The sequence below is a fragment of the Meriones unguiculatus genome, chromosome 14, assembly GCF_030254825.1.
Source record: "Meriones unguiculatus strain TT.TT164.6M chromosome 14, Bangor_MerUng_6.1, whole genome shotgun sequence".
In the NCBI taxonomy this organism is placed as follows: Eukaryota; Metazoa; Chordata; class Mammalia; order Rodentia; family Muridae; genus Meriones; species Meriones unguiculatus.
Window position 1 is genome coordinate 18,026,805 of NC_083361.1, and position 21,612 is coordinate 18,048,416.

Genomic DNA, 21,612 nt, shown 5'->3' on the forward strand with positions numbered 1-21,612 from the left:
AATGACAGCTTACAGATGGGGAAAGGATCTTCACCAACCCTATATCTGACAGAGGGCTAATATCCAGAATATATAAAGAACTCAAGAATTTAAACAGAAAAAAATCAAGTAGTCCAATTTAAAATGGAGTACAGAGCTAAACAGAGAATTTTCAATAGAGGAATATCGAATGGCAGAGAAACACTTAAAGAAATGCTCAACAGCCTTAGCTATCAGGGAAATGCAAGTCAAAACGACCCTGAGATTTCCCCTTACACCCATTAGAATGGCTAAGATCAAAAACTCAAGTGACAGCACATGCTGGAGAGGATGTGGAGAAAGGGGAACCCTCCTCCATTGCTGGTGGGAATGTAAACTTATACAACCACATTGGAAATCAATCTGACGCTTTCTCAAACAGTTAGGAAATAGTGCCACCTCAAGGTTCTTAAGCAGCAGCCAAAGCAACAGGGTGACTGGGACTTTTGAATGCAGAAATCTGGGCAGGAATTTTGTTTAAATGTAGATGTCAGTTTTCAGGCCTGGAGTTGAACCTGGGATTTCTGAGTGTCTAACAAGTTCCCCAGTATTGCTGGTGCAACTGGTCTTACAGAGTGGCCAGGGTATCCAGTGGTTTCTGAGACAAACTCCTCCAGCGGCATTAGGAAGCCAGACCACAGGATTGAGGATGGGGGGTAGTGGCGTGTCAGAGGTTTAAGTAAAAGAATTAAGACTAGAGGTGGGACTGGGTGGGTGTGGCAGTGACCAGGCAGTGACCAGCAACCAACCAATATACCTGAAATCCAAAGAGTAGACCCAGCTCATGGGATAGAGAGATGGAGAGAGACATATGCTATGACAATAGAAACTCAAAATACCCAGAAAGGGTGGAAGCCTGGTTATGCCATGCCTACAACCACCCAACAACCTGCTCAAAGTAACCGATGCTCTGTCACCCTCTATGTCCACTCAGCATTGATTGCTACTCTTTGGGAGACCATTTTAGTGTGTGTGTGTGTGTGTGTGTGTGTGTGTGTGTGTGTTTCTCAAAAGGTATAGCCAGGGGATGATGGCACACACCTTTAGTCCCAGAACTTTTGAGGCAGAGGTAGGGGGATCTCTGTGAGTTCAAGGCCAGCCTGGTCTACAGAGTGAGCTCCAGGAAAGCCAGGATGAGAAACCCTGTCTTGAAAAACAAACAAAAAAAGCATAAATGTAAGGGCTAGGGAGATGGCTCAATAGTGAGGATGCCTCCTCTACACGCCCGAGGATCTGGGTTTGGATCCCCAAGACTCATGGAAAAAGCCAGGTGTACACATCTGTGACCCAAGTGATATAGGGTGTCAGAGACAGGAGGATTGCTGGGGCTTGCTGTCTGCCAGCCCAGCTCCAAATTCAGTAAAATAAATCAGACCAAGTGTGGTATCTCTTCTTCTGGTCTCTATGCTTCCTCATGGATACACACACAAACACAAACACCACACACACACACACACAGTTGCATACACGTACACATACAGCATTCAGACAAACCTACACACATGTATACACACATAAAACACACACAAGTATAAACGTGATATAATCCCAGTTCTTTAGGAGATGAGGCAGCGGGATCATGAGTTCAAGCTCAGCCTGAATAACTTAGCAAGCATCTGTCTCAAAGTTTTCAAAGGAGGGCTCAGGCACCCAGCACTGGTCTGGCATATACAAGGCCCTAGGTTCAATCCCCAGTAGCATAAAAAGAGTGAAATGTATCTAGTGCAACCAGAGAAACACAAAGACGTAAGAAGAGAAGGCACTACCCTCCCCAAGGTCACCCACTCCTAATTCTCTGCCATCCCAATTATCTGCAGCCCAGTTCATGTACTTCCTCACCTTTCTCCCCAACCTTATAAAACACACAGACATACTTTTGTACACAGGAAGTACCTGCTGTGGTCACTTATGTACGGAGCATGAGTTCGTACCAGACATTTTTGCTAAACCTAACCTTCTTACATAATGGCGACCGATGCTCCTCTAGGTCAAAGGGCTCTTTTCAGATGCCCTTTTCAAAGGGCAAAGAGTTGAGGCTTCACAAATCACATGAACTCCACCATTTGACTGAAAGAGCAACCAGAGATGCCGTGTAAATAAATGCAATTGTAGTCTAATAAAAACCTCATTATAAAAAATTTTTAAAAAAACGGCAATGGGCTACATTTAGCCCCCAGGCCATAATCTGCCAGCTTCTGCGACAGATCAGTAGCTGTAGGTGTTTGTTTTATTTGTAATTTGTATTTAAACATTGTAAATAAAAAAAAAACATAATTTGGATGAAAGCTTATAGATTATAATTGCATAACTTGATGACCTTCTAACCGGATCACCAGTTACCACTCTGTACCGACCGGCTCCACGGATGCCTGTTTCAGGCTGCCATTCCAGTGACTGCCTAACATCCCAAAAGATGGATACATTCTGCCCAAGTTGCTGACTGTTTTTACCACAGCCAACAGACATGCTCGTTTTGTATCTGTTTCCCTGCCTGCCAGTGTTTATTTTGGTAGGACAGATCCCGGAACAGCAAGTTTGAGGGTCACCACACATACGTACATTTGCATAAACATTGCTGGGGACTCCCTCAGAGATGTTAACAAGTCACAGTTTGGCAGTCCTGGCAGCACCTTCCTCGGTAAGTTCCTCGGGTTGCTCTGCCCTCTCTCTTAAGGTTGGGACCTCAGGCCATTGCCTGGCCTCTGTTGTTCCCATAAGGTTTAGGGAGGACCAGGAGGAGGAGACTGATCAACCTCAGCTTCCTCCAACTCACATCTGCCTGTAACTTCCAAGCCACAGAGGAAGCACGGACCTGGGACTCTCGCACTTGCCCGTGTGGAATGCAGATAGACGGCTGCGCTGAATGGGCTGCACGGCACTGCAGAGGTGAGGACACGACATGAGCCAGCGCCTTTATTCCAGCCAGTGACACCGGCACACTGCTGGGCTTCTTTCAAGGGCATCTGCCCTCCGCCCAGAGCACAGAAGTCTCCCCTAAGCCTGCTGCATGGCACTGGGAGCAATTCACACAGCAACAGCTACGGAGCATGACACAGCCTGAGGGGGTCTCGGGTGTCAAGGGCCCCCCAGCTCCCAGACTCCCTGAGGGCACATGGGTGAGTGAGGCCAGAACCCCACACACAGCATTTTTCCAAGGTCAACACTCGGGGCTTATTAGTTCCTCAGTGAGCTCTGTGACATCCATCCATCCATCCATAAACCAATAGACAAGGAATGAATAGGGGCTCTAACAGGGTCCTGCACAATTGTCAAAACTCAGCCACGGACACTTCAGACATGCGTATAGGATGACACGCAAATTCTACTTCAAAGGTTCAAATCTAAATTCTGATTTTGAGTTGTTAGTCGTGTGGTGACTCGTTCAGCAAGAAATAAATGGATGCCTGCAATTTACTTCAAAATGTGTCAAAAGTGAGATGGATGGGTAGATGGAAAGCAAGACGGATGGACATACGATCCAACAAGTGAGGTCACCGGCAACGGGAGATCGTAGGAGGTGTGTGTGTGGATGTCTGCTGGAAAAGGGATGGCTGATAAAAAAAAAATGCCTCATGATAAAAATGTTAGGAAAAATTGAAAGCTAGGAAAATTTGAACACCCCTATTCCTCACACCCCAAAGTGTCCCCATGCCCCACACTGACATGGTGGTACAAGGAGAAAGCCCTACAGCTCAAAACAGTAAAGACATATGAAACAGCCATTGGGGTGTGTAGATAAGGTGTGTGAGATACAGAAGAATTCCATTGTCTGTGAGTTTATACAGGTATTCCAAGCCTGGGGAAACCGGTCGTTTAGAACACGTCTGAGCCCACGCTTTTTAGATAAGGAATATGTAGCCTGTACTGCACAAAGGATGGGGGTCCTGTCTTGCTCACTGAGGGGCCCTTCCTTTGGGCCTCAGGGAGCCCAGCTGTGTGGTATAGACCCTTCCTTACAGACAGTGACGGTGCTGTGGTTTGCAGACATTATCCCCACTGTGTGTGTGTGTGTATGTGTGTGTGTGTGTGTGTGTGTGTGTTTTGCAGGGTACAGGTGGGTGGGTGGGTGAGTGGGTGGTGAATTCAGAGTCTCGAAAATAACAGGCAAATTCCCTACTGCTCTACTATTTCCCCAGCCCTCTTTCTGGAATATTTCTGGAAAAAAAAAATCACACTTGTTTATTAGCACATGTGTGAGGGTACATACGTGTGTGCCCATAGGCGCATGCCACACACAGCACATGTTTGGAGGACACAGGACAAGTTGTGGCCAGTTCTCTTCTTCCATCATGCCGACCCCAGGCATGGAATGCTGGTGTTCGGCTTTTCAGGCAAGCGCCTTTAAGCGCTGAACCATCTTGTCATGTACATTGCCCTGCAACCTAGACCCTCCTTTTCCCTTCTGTTTTGAGACCACATTCTCATTAAATGGCCCCGGCTGGCCTCCAAATCATCCTGCAGCACAGTTAGGCCTTGGTTTTGTGATCCTCTGCCTCAGTCTCCCAAGTGGCTGCAGTTACAGGAATCAAGCCAGGCGCAAACTAGAATTAAGAGACTCTCTGAGGAGGAATGGCTTTGTAGTCGGAGACTGCCCCCCTGTGGTCCTGAGCTGCTACTTCATGGTCATTTTTTTTTTTTTTTAATAAAGCCCAGATAGATTTTTCCTTCACCCACACATCCCATTCCCCCCCCCTCCTTCTGCTTCAAGCAAGTAGTCAGCTCAAAAGAAGTATGTGGCTGAGCAAAAAATAAATACAACTCCCAGATCCATTCTGGTTCTGTGGTCAAATACCCACAAGCTTAGGAGGTTTGAGGAGCAGCGCACATTAGAGAGTGGGATTTGTAGAGAGCCTGGAAAACGCAGGAACTGAAGTCAATTTTAACTCGGCCAGAAGACGGATGGTATGCCTGTGTTGAAGAAGGCTGAGGAAAATGCAGTCTCAGGGAACTGGCAAGTCCCCTGGTTGTGACATGTCTCCAGGCAAAGAGAAGCTTATTTCCCATTGCAATAGAAGATTCTAGATTATGCCTGAAAAAACAGTGGAAACCCAATGCCTAGTAAGTTAATGACCAAGAGACCAAGTGGATAATCTGTAGACCCTCATCCAGCAACTAACAATGCCACCTACCCCTTTCACATGCTCACCCTTGTGTAAAGGACCTGACTAGTAAGTGCTCAAGAACCTTGCTCACGCTATTCTTTTTTTCTCATTCCTTTGCCCCATGGAGATAACTACCATACTGTAAGAAATTTAACTCAGCCATGGCTTCCATTGGGAACTCTGGAGCCCCGCCCCCATGCACCATCACAATAGTTAGCACAGAGAAGTCTCAGAGAGCCTACGAGACCTTTCAAGGTAGAGGTTAAATTCCATTGATCCTCGGAGTTAATCTGGTATGTGGATCCTCCATGAATGAATGGGTGGGTAAATAAACGCACTCCTAGAGAACCGTCTTGCCTTCCTGCCTACAGCGAACCACCTTGCTTACACTGCCAACGCCTAATCGCCGCAGACCACCTCCTCATCTCCCCATCTCTCAGGCACAGTGCTTACCCAGATATGCTCTCGGGCGTCTGGACCTGGTCCTAGCATCTTGACCTTAGAAGGAAGACACCTTCATGGAGAAGGATCCCCAGGTTTGTTTGTTTGTTTTTGTTTTGTGTTTTATTTTACTCTTTCCATCTTGCTAAGAGTTCTCTCATTGATGAATACTTGGCCGCCAGCATTTCTTCAAACGCTAAAGCGGTTTTCCTGGAAACTCCAGAATCTACTTCTTTTTCCTGACAGTGCTTTTAAAACCTTTTGAAGAGTGTGGGTTTATGTGTAGACCCTTATCTTCTTCCTGATGCCCGGCAAGTTTGTTCTTCTTTTGATGTGTGGGTGTGGTGTCCTGGGATGGAGTAAAGGAGTCATGACCCTGGAAGTCTCCAAGTCTGCCTGGGAGGTAACTTAATCTAAGAAGTTTCTGTCCAGCACAGTCAATGTCCAATGGTAAAAACATTGCTTGGGAATTCCCAAGAGAAACATCGGCAACTTGTTCCTTTGTTTTTCTAAGAGCAGCCATAAATCTGAGAAAATACAGTCATACATATAAACATGAATCATATTTTAAAATGTATGGCTGTGGGGGTGGAGATAGGAAGACTATAAGTTTGAGGCAGCCTGGGCTAACTAGTGAGGCCCTGTGTTAAAAAAAAAAAGAAAGAAAGAAAGAAAGAAAGAAAGAAAGAAAGAAAGAAAGAAAGAAAGAAAGAAAAAAAGGCTATCAACAGGGACTGGGGAAGAGCTCATGAAGTTCCATCCCAGGATGATAGCTTCAACTTACAGGCATGGGAAAACACTTTCTGACCATGACTGCACAGGCATTAAGACCAACAACTGGTAAAGGCGACCTCATGAAACCAGAAAGTCTATGCTAGCAAAGGACATCATTATTCGAGTGAAGACGCAGCCTACATGAGGGGGAAAAATCTTTGACAGCTGTACACACAACAGAGGATCGGTGTCTAGAATACATGCATTAAAAAAAAAATCACTAGAAAAACAAATAACCCAATTAGAAATCGGGCATGAAACTAAATGGAGAAAGAAAGAAAGAAAGAAAGAAAGAAAGAAAGAAAGAAAGAAAGAAAGAAAGAAAGAAAGAAAGAAAGAAAGGAAAGGAAAGGAAAGGAAAGGAAAGGAAAGGAAAGGAAAGGAAAGGAAAGGAAAGGAAAGGAAAGGAAATACAAATGGCTAAGAAATGTATAGGGAGAATGTATAGGGAAGAAAAATCTTCAACAGTCTTACCTAGCTGCAAATTCTGCAAGCTACAATAATGGGCAGTTGTATATATTTAAATACAACATCCTTACCAATCAGGGAAATGTAAATTAAAACTACTTTGCGATTTCACCTTCCTCAAGTTCGAATGGCTAAGATTTAAAAAAATAATGACGACAAAGGTTGGTGAGGATGTAGGGGGAAGGAGACACCTGCTCACTGCTGGTGGGAGTGCCAACTGGTGCAGGCACAAAGGAAACCAGAGTGGCAGGTCCTTAAAAGGCTGGCAAATGGATCCACCCATGGGCCAGCTACGCCACTCTTGGGCGTATACTCGAAGGACTCTCCTAGAGACACTTGCTCATCCACGTTCGTCGCTGCTCTGTTCACAATCGCCGGGGAGTGGAAGCAGCCTAGATGAACGACGGATAGTGAAAATAGGGCACATACATGCAATGGGATATTAGTCGGTAAGTTAGACGTACCTGTATGTGCGCTATCTTTAAAGGAAAGGTGAAGTTTCCAGTTCACAGGGAAATGGATGGACGCTGAAGCAGTCATTCTGACTGGAATAACCCTTACCCGGAAAGTCAACAGAGCACGCTTTGTTTCACCTCTGGACGGTTAGCTTTGAGGCTTTAGGTATGTGTGTTTAAGTTGGACTACCCATGGAAGTCAGGGGACTAGAGAGGAGCCTGGGGGGGGGGGGAAGGCAGTGGTTCAAGAAAAAAAGGGATGGGATGCAGGTGACCTGAAGGAAAGAAGGGGAATAACACAGCGGGAAGGATTAAATGGGATGAGAGGCTGGTAGAGGAGAAATAACTAACACTAAAGACACTGAAAAGGCCACGTAGAAACCTACTACTGTGAAGCTTCCTAAACTATACAAATACACATATAGAAAAGGAGTTGAAATGGAGTTAACCTATGGGGGGGGGGGGGAATGATGCCTATCCGTGCTACCAGACTATCAGGTAAAAAGCCCAGGGACAGGTACGGGATGCCTCTCTTTGAGTCATTGGTCCCATGTCCCCTGAATATTACAAGCAATTGCTAGGGCTCTTGGTTAACCTCTAGAACTTGATGGTAAAACCCTATTGCTAAAAACCTTACGTGCTGAGTCAAGGGACATAGAGAAATCAAGCTGGTAACAACCTGGATGCTCCATCCCTACTGCCTGCCTTTCACAGTGCTGAGAGGTTTGAATGCATTCTCTGGGGGGAGAAAAACCTTCAACAGTCTTACCTAGCTGCAAATCCTGCAAGCTACAATAATGCGCAGCTGCAGAGATATGCCCCCCCACCCGGTGCAATAGTGGTACAAGTGTTATGGGGGTGACCAACTGTTTTCTTGTTGGATTTAAGGCCTGCTCCTAAGAAGGAACTTATGCCTGATGTCATTAACTGGACCGAGAACCTGTGGCTGGCCTCGTCATAGGGAGAACTTAATTCTGCTAAACGGGCATGGTGAGAAACTGCTTCCCAGCCCTTTATCTTTATACGCATAGACTAGCGCATTTTTTTTTTATTTTATTCAGGAGAATATCTTTATGGAGAACTTTTCACTTCGACAGAATTTTGCTTTCTTAATCAGTACTGTATGATTACGCATATTGGTGAAAATACACAGTTTGCAGAAGGCACGCTTCTTTGCAATCACTAAAATGCAATCACAATGAAGACATTTTAATTTTAAGTGATCTGTACATGATTATCGTGCGACCAGTGTGCACTGAGAGTTATCTCCCAGGTTGTGTCAGTCACAATGATTTGGCTCCACGATTTAGACTATATTAACAGGCATGCGTTCCTCTTCTGTAGCCTCCAAAGTTGCCTTATCGCTCCATGCATGAAGCTTTCTGACTCTGTCACAGTAAAGCACATTCGTCTTTAGAGCAGGCTGTGATTTTTGCATCTGCTAGACTGTTCATGATTTCAGCATGCTACCTTTTCTCAAGTGGACTTTTACTAGGTCAAAGAATTAAGAATTGAGACTCTTTGAGCATGAATAGAAATTTCACGATGTTTTACACAAATATTCCTCTTATTGTGCACCATATTTTACAGTTTTCTATCTATACTCCAACATTTTCTCTCTATATATCCATGTATCATCTAATCATATATATCATACATTATACATATATGCATATATGGCAGTAAAAAATCTGTTATTCCTTGTGAACATGTGGTCAAAATGTTTCTATAATAATTTTGAAGCCAAAAGCATGAAAGAAAATGAAATGCATGTGTCACGTTGTCAGTTACTTCATGAGCTTTACAGTGTTGACAACACAGTGGTCTGTCGCTCTGACTACTCCCGAAACTTCAGACTTCAGCGGTTGGTCTACAAGCTGCTTTAGCCTTCTTTGGTGTTTAGTGCCAGGAGAAAAAAAGGCTAATTTCATGCCCATTGAAAGGCTCTTCATCCCAGGTTCCACTGTAAAGGTATTTTTTACATGACTATTATGATTTTTGTCATAGACTAATGGTTTCAGGAAGTGTTCTGTCTTGATACCTCCAGATGATGTATACTAACTCTTTTTATTTTATTTTATTTTTTTATATTAATTACACTTCTAGCGCATCTCTTAACCCTCATCAGAGAGGCTTCTTTCGCTAGCAGATGGTGATTAAGACAGAGACCCAAGTCTGGTCACCATGCAAAGACTGTAAGACTGCGGAGTGCTCAAATCTAAATGATGTCCATATCATAGTCCCTTTCACCAAAGCACAGGGATCATTGCAGGTGAGAGGGTGGAAAAATTGCAAGATCCAAAACCTAGTGGACATCTCCATTGAGACACGGCATCTCTATTTGTGAGAATGACGACGGCCAAACAGTGGATATGACTGCAGGCACAAGTCAGCTAAACATCCCAACACGGAAGACAGAAGGGCTCGTGACACTCCACCTCTGGCTGAAGAGCTATACTGGTAACTGAAGGGTCTGGAAGAGGGGCAGTCATTTTTCTTCAGGGAGGTGACCCTACACACACATGAGAATGTAGGCAGCACTTAGCAGACTGAGTGTTTTGTTTTCATTTGTTTCTTTAAGGGCATCTGAAGCTGAGAGAAAAAAAGTGGTGGGGGTGTGGAGGAAGAACAGCATGGGCAGGAATGGAGTGGATTTGATGGAAACACACTATCCGCATATATGAAATTCTCAAATTAAAAAAAAAAAAAACAAAAACAAACCGTGGTTGTACCTAAGGTAACTCATCTCTTTGTATACTACCCTAAAATTTTAATTTTAAAAAAGAATACACCCATGATGTACCGAATGAGAATGTCAGTTTTTCTGTGTATTGGGAGATAATGGATCAAGGGAAGCTGAATAATATTTTGTTGTATACACGGGGACCCAGAATTTTGTCTTCGGGCTCATTGCAGGACTCTGGTCTAGCCTTATGACACGGTGTTGCCATCTCTCATAAGGTCACTGGGTGTAACCATGTCAACGTGGTTTCCTACATTTCAAGAAGCACCACTGCTCTGTGTCTTTTCTGCGTCATCCAGAGAACAAGGTGGTCATGGGTCGACGGGGTGGGCCCTAGTCCCATGATGACTCCCTGTTGACATAGGATGAGACACTGAAGATTGTCTGTGTGCTCAACTTTCTTATAAGAGTGATGGTGTGAGATAGACTGTCTGCCAATTCTAACTTCAGAAGGCACCGAGGCAAGGGTCATCTGCGGAGGCCTCATGTTTCACAGGATCTTTAGTGTTGTTCTGACTCCACAAGTGGGCCATGAACAAAAAAAACCCCTACCCTTCCCCTGTGGGGCTAATGCCTGTGGAAAGGCAGAAAAATAATCAAACCCAATACAAAACCGTAACTGTCCAAGTTCAAGTCCACTCCACTGTGAGTGACTAAGACAAGGGGAGGTCAAAGGAAAGAGTTAAATGCCAGGAGACGAAAACATGGCAAAGACAAACACACACAAGGCCACCATCTCGTGGATTCCTGGAGAGACTGTGGATGCGCAGTGGCACCGCTATATCAGAGCTGTGTGCTATGAAGACATTAGGAACCCTACTGGTGGGGCTCAGGAGAAGAGCCAGCCAGATTTCCATTCTGGTCACAGCCTATAAGAGTCACAGAGTAGATAGAAAACTTGGGTTTCAGTAGCCAGGGAAGGAAGAAAACCTCTCTGTGTATCTCTCTCTGTCTCTCTGTCTCTGTCTGTGTCTCTCTGCCTCTGTCTCTCTCTCTCTGCACAGGGAGAGACTGGATTTCTGAATAGCACATGATGTCCAGGTCTGATAGCAATATCCCAGGCGGCCAGTGGAAAGTTCTAACCCTAAAAAATGCTTCTAGGGTTTCCATGAGGTAAAACATGGGGCCACTTCTAGGACAGAACTGCTGAGGACATCCCACACCACCTCTAACTCCAGCATCCGAATCAGTCAGCAAGGCCACGCTCAGCACAGCCTGTGCCTGACTTGTGACGGAACTCTTAGCCGGGCATAGTGACACAGTGGCCCAGATGAGAATCTCTGCCCTGCCTGTGGCCTTGGTCAAGTGGTGCAGCTTTGCTGAGCCGTGGTCTCTCCTGGCCTGTGAGGGCAACAACACTAGTCCGTTGAGCAATCTCACAGCTCCACACTCGGGAGAAAGACACAGACACTACTGAATTGCTTGCGGCTATTTAATTAAGACTCTCGGGACCCTGAGTATGAAAAATCTCATCCTGAACTTTAAGGGAGCCCCAACTTTCTTACCTTCCATTACTGAGTTGAATTGTGATTCCCCAACCTCATGAGCTCAGGCCTACATCCCAGCACCTGTGACCATGACCTTAAACGGAAATAGAGTCTTTGGGGATGTGCTTAAGTGAGGATGAGGTCATGCAAGGTTAGGGTGGGCTGCAATCCAACGGCTTACGTCTGAACTCAGCAGACGCAGGGCAAAGGACACATGCAGAGGTAGAGCCAAGAAACCCAAAGATTGCCAGCAACCACCAGAAGCATGTACTGGAGTCCCTGTCAGCCCTGCACAAGGAACAACCCTACTGACCCTCGATCTAGACCTCCAGGACTCTGCAGTAATAAAAGCCTGTGGCACTTCATTGTTGTAGCAACAGATGCCACAGATGTGCCCCAGGACAGCCAGAGAGTCGTTAGCATGGTGAAGCAGAGCGTCTGACCTTGAGCTCAGAAGAACCCTGTGCCCTCGAATCATCACAAAGACTCCCCAGGGATTCCCCTAAGAGCTACTACTGTTAAGGCAGAAAGGAAATTAGTGGCAAATGGAGCAAAGGAACAAAAGTGAGCTAACGCAGTAAGCTGGTGTGTATAGGAGAGCGTTTCAGAGTCAAACAGACCTCGCCGGGAAGCGGGCTCCTGCTGAACCTGTTTCCTGGCGGGTAGAAGGATAGTGTTTACCCCTTGGAGCTACCTCGTGTTTAAACACTATGTTGCCTTGCACTTTCACATCATGATGAACATTCTACATAACCTTAAAAAAAAGAAAAAAAAACCTCGTGCATGTTAGTTACCATCTTAGCATCACTGGTGGTGAGAAGACTCAGAAGTATCACTTCTGTGTCTCAGTTGTCACATTCATAAAACGAACATAACAGATACTTGGCAAGACGGTGCCGGGGATTCAAAGGGCTGTGGATTGAAATACGCTCTATACGCGTGGCTGCCACGGTAACCATTTTGTACCACTAGGTGGCAACAGAGCCTCAGCGTTGTCTCTCAGGCACCCAAGGAGAAGAGGCGGGGCAGGCTTCCCTTGAACTTGTTACTTTAAGATTGTCTCTGTGTCCCATCCCTGCCCCATAATCACTGAGAGACAACTGCCTCCTCTTTTGGCCTCTGCTTAGGAAAGAAAAAAAAAAAATCTCTTGATGAAACTGCCTTCTCTAAGAAGTCACAGGGTTTCCCAAATGGTCCTTTCAAAAGGGAGTTATATTTTACAGGGCTATTTTTCAACTTTTATACGGTTTAAGCAAGCCCTTGACCAAGCCAGGGCTCAGCACCTCAGTGCTCCTGTACCGCTCTGTGGCCTCAGAAACTGGCCAACTTAGAAAATCCATCCTTTCCATGATGAATGCCCTGTTCATCCAAATTAGTTACATAAGTCTACAGAGGTTTGTGTCACAAGCTTGGGAGAGACGATTCCTTCAAATTATCATGCCATCTTGTCTAGTTCTGAGCTGGTTTTACCACAGCTAATGGGTAAGTACCTGCCAGTACAGCACAGATGAATTCCTGTTTTGTCTGAGCGTCATGAATGCTCACTACAGAAAGTCAGACAGACCCTCCTTTCTGCCCTTTGTGTCTCTCCATCCTTTAACACACTGTTTCTTCCTCTTAGTTCAGACGCACGATAAGTATGCAGAATATTATAGTTATTATCTTATTATCAGCTCCCACCAGGTTAAAAATTTTTTTCAACTCTATCCAAGGACAGGGGGAGTTCCTTGGAGTGCACAGCCCTTCTCTCCCTCTTGAAGACATAAATTCTTCCAAATTTGGTGTCGGTCATCCAGACTCTGTGTTCCCACTGGAAAAGTCTGGGGAGGAAGCAAGTATGCCTTCCCTGCTATCTGAACGAGAGCACAGGGACTGCACGTTCCGGGAGATACCGAGAGAACAAATGGGAGGCAGAAAAAGGATTCTGTGAAATGCCAAGTCCTTTGAGCGTCCTCAACGCAAGGAACACATAGATGTTTTGAAGGGGGTGCCAAGATTTGTGAAAATTCCCTTGATTCCATCGTGACGTATTGTACATGTGTCAAAAGACACCATGCCCACAAATATATACAATTATTATATTTCTTTTAAGAAAGCCACCCCCAGGGCCTGAGAATGTGGCCTTTAGGGTCCTGAGTCTGAGGCTTTCACTGTAGAAAAAGGGGGGTAACAAGTGTTTCCCCCCCCACCCATGCACCTACGACCTGCCTGTGCACTGTCCCCCCTCCCCCCATGTTCGTGGAACTCAGCTCTGGCGGCAGCGCGGGAGCCTCGGAGGAGCCACCTACCGACAACGATGAGGACCTCCCTGTCGATGTGGGCCTGGATATAGATGCGGCCGCGGCGCTCCGTGTGGTCCGTGCCACAGAGGCTGGGGACATTCATCACGCAGCGCTTGTGGACGTTCATCATACAGGCTGTGAGGGCAGAGAGAGGGAGGTCACTGCTCAGGCTGGTTCAGGCTGGGCCTGGGCTGGTTCAGGCTGGGGGTTTCAGGTACCAGCTGTACCTGGGCCAGTTGGTGCCTTCCTGTCCCCTCGCCACACCCACTCAGGTAGACCCTACAGGAACGCTTTCGCAATGTTGTCAAACTGTCCCATGCTTACCATCAGCAGGAAGGCAGACTTAAGTGTGACACCTCCTGATTTTAAAATACTGATGTGTGATAGCTCGAGGTCCCTGAAAAGTGGGTGCAGCAGGGAGGTGGCTTATGGGAAGTGTTCTCTGAGAGGATGTTACTGTCTCTGTTATTGGAGGAGAGCTCGGTACATGGCAACGGTTAACTGTGCCCGTCCTACCCAGAGGGTCAGAAGGACACAGTGTGGCCGTTAGGATGTAAGCCTGGCTTCTGGCAAGTACTTACTGTCACATTTCATCCCCTGGTGGATGAGTCCATACAGCAGAGACCCACAGTGGTCGCAGAAGGTGGGGCTGGAGTAGGTGTGGATCTTAAACTTGTGTTTGCTCCGGGGGTCCTGAGAGAAACAGACCAAAGAAGGCACCGTCAGTGAGGAGGGCTGAGGACTCTGCAGTGAACGCCACCACCGGAGAACTCCTCAAGGACTGAGCCAGGTCCTGCCATGCCTGTGGGGACCATCGCCGGAGCGCATACTCAATACTAGACAGGTGCGGTCAGGTGGGTGAGTACATAGGACAGACAACTGGTCCAGCTCCATCTCCAAAAGGCATTTAAAGGGTTGACCTGCATCCCAGCATTTAGCAGTCGCTCCAGCCCCACTCCTATCTCCACCCATCCCCTCATTCTGCAATCTTCTGGAGTGATCTAAACCCAAGTCTAACCAAACACATTTCCACTTACAGATCATTTGACAGTTCCTCATCCCCAGGGAACAGACTTCAAAGTCCAGGGAGAGTCTGCGAGCTGTGGCAGAGGGGGCTTGGCTTCCCTCCCCCGCCCCCCCATTCACAGCAGAGCTCTTGAACTGTAGCGGAGGACCTACTGCTCACTAGACACCAGACATCCTGCTTCCTTTGTAGCCTGACGTGAACGAGGGACTGGGTTCTGATCAATGGGAAGTATAAGCTTCTGGGTCATTTCATTAAAACCAACATGGAGGTGCCTCCTGCCTCTTTTTTCCTCTCCTCTCTGGCTAGAAGGTGGTAACAATGTAACTGGTGAACTTGAACTCAAACGTGGAGCCACTCTGAGAAGAACAGGGCCAGGCTATCAGCCTTGGACTTTGTCCTTTGGGGCTGACCCAAGAGAAAAACCTCGTGTCTGCCCTGCTCGGGTCACTGTATCTAGAGGTCTACATATGTGATATTTATTGATTACAGTGGCTTGCACGGTTCCTGAACTTGCACGGGCATGACAAACTGGTGGTAAGGTATAGAGGACACAGGGCCAGACTTCGGAGCATAAGCCAGCGCTGTTCTTCGTTGAATGGCTTTGGGCAAGTTATTTTCTCCCTTTCTGCTTCAGTTTCCTTGTCCATAAAATGTAGGTAATGACAGCGTTAAGACTATCATTACAGTATGAGATTGGTGGGAAAAAAATAAATGGATTAACCTGTGTCGAGAGCAGAGCACCTGAACCGTGCCAAGCAGTGAACACAAGCTTCACACTGGCGTCACCACTCCCCTGCTGTGTGCCCTTGTACCCACGCATAGCGCTGGGCGCATGTGTGTACCCCATTCCCAGCCTGCATTCACACACGCCCTGCCTCTGCTCTGCGTGCCCATCCTTCCTCGGGTGCCCTTCTTTGTCCAAACCCAGGGCAAAGCTGTTTCACCCTAGAAGCTAATTTTGTGGATGAAGGTTCCAACCAAGTCCTCGTGGGACACCTCGTAGTTGCGGCCTGCTGTCCCTCTCGTCCTCCAGCCATTCATCTAGTCACATGACTAGTCACATGATTTACTTATGCAGGGACAGAAGTCTCCTTAAATTCTCTATGCTACCCACAGACAGAATGTGAACGAGTAAGCAAACAAATGCAAGAGGTAGCCATTGTTTTTGAAGTGGCGGGTGGCTTGTCCAAGGAGACTCTTCTTAAAAAAAAAACAAACTAAAACTCAAACTAAAACTGATCATATCAAGGTATCAATGCTGGTGAGAACATACTGGAAATGTTCATGCTGTTGGCAGGACTGGGTGCAAGATGGGGTGGGCTTGCAGTTACTTTCAGAGCTGAACATAGATGGGCCATCTCTGAGTCCCAGTTGAAAGGAAAATATGTCTGTCAAAAACCCATATGTGAAATTACAGTCACTGTGTTCATAATGGCTCAAAACCCAGAAATACCCCAAACATCCTCCAGTGTGTGAATGGATACAGGAAGATACATCTTCACTTTTGGTCCCTCGTGGGCCTTTTGATATATTGAGCTTGTAAAGGTCAAGACTTGGGTTTCAGTCGGGATTTGACTTCCCTAAGCCTACCTTGTGGGTAAACCAGGACTCCCCAGGGCCTTTGTGAGGTCTGTTTTAGGCTTTAAAGCAAATCTCAATGAACTAGGCTCACACACTATTCTCCGAATTAAGGAATGAACCCCTGACCATCAGCATCGTTCATGAATCTTAGATGGCTTATGTGAAGAGAGAGAGAGCAGGCACAGAGGACTCCGTGCTATACAATCCTGTTTATAGAATAGTCTAGAAAAAGCAAAACTAGGGAGACTAAATAAAATAAAATAAAATAAAATAAAATAAAATAAAAAATCAGTGTTTATTAGGCGCCAAGGATGGGGAAAGGGCTGAGCAGCGTTTGGGGCGGGTTTTATTGTGCATAATAAAGTATGTACGGTGGCCCACCTATAATGCCAATCCTCCTAGGGCAGCAACAGCCAGAACCAGTGAACTCTAGGTTCTGGGAGCAATCGTGGCTTAATATACAGGTAGAGAGTGAAGGAAAACGACACTGGACATCAGCCTCTGGTGTCCACAAGCACACACACATATATGTCCGCATACATGCAAACATCTGCGCACACACAATAAACGTATTTTAATAGGGCTCTCTCAAAGTTCCTCAGTCACATAGGTTTCTGTGCCCTGCATCTTCATTATGAGTTAGTTTCTTTCATTGCAGCCCTCTGTCATTATCGGCTCTTACAGAGTCCTGAATAGCCAAATCTGAAAGGCTGTGTCCACTCTGCTCTGGCCAGCAGGACCAGAAGAACTCAGACCATGTTCAAGGAGCCCAGGAGCCACCTAGCCTCCTCAGTGTCTCAGCTCGGTTAACTCTCAGCTGTCTCCGCTATTACAAATGCAGTGCTTGGGAATCACCGTAGGAAAACCAAGCCTCGCAGTTAGCAGCTTGCCTCATTCCGGAACAAAAAGACTGCCACACACTGCGTTCCTAACGAAGAGTCCTCTGTCTCTGCTGTAGGACGGTTCCCATTGTGTCCTCTTGAGCATCTCCTTTAAAAATGGGAACGGGATGCTTTCAACCTCCCCAAAAGCAACCCCTATGAATGACCATTATCTATCTGCCTGTGGGCTTCTCCCTGACACCATTACCTAATCTCTAAGGAGGGAATTGCTGAGCTTGTCCTGCCCCAGCGAGTGGACCATGTGCATGGGAGTAGCAGGCACACTGCCGTCAAGCCCTCTCTCATGAAGCTGCTGGGTCCAGACCTAACATCTGGCCCTGAAAAAGTTGGTGTGAGAGGCTGAAGCCAGCTGAACTCCACGGTCAAGGTTAAGTTGTCTCTTTTCTCTCAGCTCTTGAGGTCCTTTCCTAGCTCTTTGCTACGTTGACCTCATTAATGTTTGGGCTTAGTTTTCAGTTAGACTTTGACTTTCCTTAGACCTACCTTGTATATAAAAAGGAGTCCCCAGAGCCTCTTGAGCTCTGTTTTAATACGGGGTGCAAATCTCAACTAATTGTGAATTTCCTCTGCTGGTTTTGAACTTTTCTCCACGTTAGTGTCCTCTCAGGAGACCTCAGGAAAGGCCAAGCACTTTCTAACCAAGCAAAATCAAGACTCAGCACACATTTTCAACTCTATCTGTGGGGCATTTTCTTGACTTGTGATTGATGCAGGAGGACCCAGCTCACCCCTAAGCATCTAGTGCTGAGATACATAACAAACAAAGCAGCATCCCTCTATGGCCGGCCTCTGCTTCTGTTCCTGCCTCCAGGTCTGGCCATGAGTTCCTGCCCTGACTTCCCTTGATGACGACCGCAACCTCCAAAGTGGAGTGAATCCTTCTGCATCAAGTTACCTTTGGTCACGGTCTTTATTACAGAGATGGAAAGCACACTGAGCCAGGAGCATCCTGATTCCAGCCACCTGCTCAAGAAGCTCCTCCTACCCCCTAACCCCACCTTCCCAGCAATAAAGTTGTAGGCAAACTCAGAGATGAACAGGAAGCACTTTGCTGACTGAGCCATCTCCTCAGCCCCATGGTACCTTCTAAGGCAGCTAGGTGGCCTCTTGCACCTGTTCAATGGAGGTGTTCATGCAACACTACCCTGCTTTGTCTCCTCAGCGCCCAGTGTCAATTCCTCAGTACTTTACCTTTCAGATAAAGCTAAAACCGCACTTTATTCATTCATCTACCCAGCAAATTCTACCACAGGCCAGCTTGTCTTTAGGCCTTTGGGAGTCAGCCTCGAGCAAAGAGAGGATATCCCACTGTCACAAAAGCCACGTTCTAACCGCGGGAGAGAGGAAAACACACACACACACACACACACACACACACACACAAACAACAGCCCTGCCCTCCCAAATCTCTCCAACACAGTGTTTCAATCTCTCAATTGTAATTGCATGTTTAAATTGCATTTCACCCACGCTTAACTGCAAGCAACATGGGGGAATTTCTCGCAATCCCTACCGTATCCCCAAGGCATGTATTATATTTGACACGTACAAGGTGTTCAATAACTGTTCAGTCTTTGAGAGTTAACATTTATGTGTGCCAGCATGTGCGCCCGGGGATTTATCACATACTGATTTGCTTGACCCTCATCACTAGGGGTGCGTGCTATGTGCTACCCCCTTGTAGAGTAGGGGGTGATGGGAGACTAACTGATACAGTGGTTTGTGGAGGATGTCCCAGCTTCCATGGGCGAAGCATTTTGTCTGATGGTTGGCACACAGCAAGAGGAGAGTGAGTTACTACGGCAGCGCTGAGGCTACAGTCATCACTGTCAACCGCCATACCCTGGAGCCGGGCGCACGCTACGTGAAGAAAATGACCGGTAGAGGGCTGTGCCAGATGAGTTGGAGCCAGACAGGGCACAAGAAAGCCAATTAGGCCAATCGTGGAGCAGAGTTCACTTCATTATTCATCATGGTTCCTTTCCTTTTTTTATTTTTTCTGCAAGGATGGTTGTGAGTTTCTGATACCCCTCTCTTTCATCTTCCAAGTGTTGGGATGACAGGGGTATACTAACATGCCTGGTTCATGTGACGCTGAAAATGGAGCCCAGAGTATCATCCATGTCGGGCAATCATTCTGCCAATCGAGCCACACCCCTCGCCCTCTTCGTGGCTTTAAGGAATCACTTGTGCACCCATTTTGTATATTGGATGTGTAGGTGTGTAGAATTCAGAGCATAGCTTTTGAGGGAAGTCATTTTCTCCGGTCACCATCAGGCTTCCAGGAATAAATTCAAGTCACCAGACTTGTCGGCAAGCATCGCTATCTGCTGATCTATCTTGCCAGACCCTTTATGGTCTCTGGGAAGGTTTTGGGGGGGGCACCTCTGACCTCAATCCCTTGCCTTAGCTTCCACCAGGATTCACCCTCTTAAGTACCAGCTCTCCCTATCCCCTACCCCCACCCCCGAGACTGTCCAGGTAAGCTGTGGCATCTTCCGATCCGCTCTGTCCTCCTCCCTCCTGTCATGTGACACTGCCTGGTACAAAACTACCCTCACAGGCTCGAGGGACTTGATTCAAGGAGAACCTACTAAGATGTCTGTCCACACTGAAGTGAGCCCAATACTCCCGTATGAGCTAATGCCGGCAGCCATGTTTTCCGTTTGAGGTATCCACACCCTGAGGCATAGCTGGTGGGAGAAGTAAACACATGGGTGGAGCATCAAGTTTGCTGAGCAGCTTGGTTGGAGGCAGGTAGAGGTCAGGACCCTTGTAGCTCCAAGCTGGTTCAGGTGTGCTCTGAAGGTGGGGGTTGGGGGGACAGTAATGATGGCTGATCTTGGTTGTCAGCTTAACCGCATCTGGAATCTACAAAGACCCAAGATGCTGGGTGCATCCGGGAGGGATTTTCTTAATCAGATTATTTGAAGAAGAAAGAGCCACGCTTAATCGGGGCCATGCTTTCTGGTGGCAGCCCAGATGAAAAGACATGTAAGAAGGAAACTTTGCCTTCTGGCTGCTTGTGTCTGTCTCACAGGCAAGTTCACCTATCCTGCTGACAAGGCGTTCATTTGCTGATGTTAGAACCCACTTCCTTGAGAGTCCAAGGTAGGCTGGAGGCTGGCAGCTCACTGGGAATCCTCCAGGTCTTTGGTGCCAGGCTGGTGCTGCTGAGACACTCAGCCTCATGGACTGGGTGAATACTGGATTATTGGCCTTTCCAGTATGCAACAGCCATTGTTGAACTATCTGGACCACAGCCCGTTAGTCACTCTAATAAATCATACATATATGCATATATATATACACATTCATACATTCATATATCTTTACATCTTCATTCTATCAGCTCTGTTCCTTTGGCGAACCCTGACTAATACATCTGTAATGCAGCCTTGAAGTCAAACCCTCCCTACAAGTTTGTCTCTGATCTAATTCAAAGGCACAGCTTCCCTCTCTGCCCTACTCCCCCATCTCTCGGGCCCTGTTGAATGCCTTTAACATGCCTGATTCTTGGCCTGCCTCCTCCCCTATGCTCGTAGGTTACAGTCTGGGGCCTGCGAGCCATCTCCAGCTTGCAAACCAGCTAATACTGTGGTGCTTCTTAGCCAGGTAAAAGAATTCCCTCCCCATAAAAGTCATAACATGTCAGGTACAATGTGTACTTCCTTATCCCGTTTAAAAAAAAAAAAATCACAAATTGTGATGACAGTGGACACACGCTTCCACACTCTGAGTGGTGGTTCCCTCACGAGCTGAGCTTTCCCATTTTCCGCAGTCCCTGTGACTCCCCGCTGAGGTCCGCCCTGTGTGCTTCTCTCTCCTCCTTTTGCGCTTGGCCCTGAAGACCTCAGTCCGTGATGTTCGCAGGATAACAGCCTTCTTCACCCCCCCACAGTCCTTTGGGTGCGAACACAGGTCTTCTAAGTTGCCAATAATCCTACCAGACACAAGGTCAAAGGCTTTCAGAAACAGGCTCAGCACTGTTGCACCCCGCTGCTGTCCAGCGTCCCTAGAGCCTCCTCTCCCACAGGGAATCCTGTTTTCACAACATCCTGGCTGGATTTCTCTCTCTCCCTAATGTTCGTGTGCGAGGAGCTCTGTTGCCAGAACAAACAGCAGCGAAGCTGCGCTGCCAAGTTTCCTCGCACTTCTGACCCCGACACGGCTGAATAAGAGCGCTCATGAACAGAACTCACAGGTTACCTGTGTGTGCACAGGGATGTCTGGTGCCCTTTCCTCACAAAGGGATACACCTCGCCCCTCCCTGGGGATTTATATACAGTGAATGGTTGATGGGGGAGAAGAGGCATGTCCCTCAGTGCGATA

At 46.9% G+C, this 21,612-nt stretch overlaps 1 protein-coding gene across 2 annotated transcripts in view; it reads right to left on the reverse strand.

Annotated features, from left to right (window-relative positions):
• Prkcb (protein kinase C beta) overlaps nucleotides 1–21,612 on the reverse strand; it is a 324,942-nt gene that overhangs the window by 148,986 nt on the left and 154,344 nt on the right. For both annotated transcript variants that reach the window (XM_060366899.1, XM_060366900.1), the window contains exons 4-5: nucleotides 14,352–14,463; nucleotides 13,777–13,905 (exon numbers count right to left, since the gene is read on the reverse strand). In XM_060366899.1, coding sequence (XP_060222882.1) covers nucleotides 13,777–13,905; nucleotides 14,352–14,463 — 241 coding nt within the window. The remainder of the gene's footprint in view (nucleotides 1–13,776; nucleotides 13,906–14,351; nucleotides 14,464–21,612) is intronic.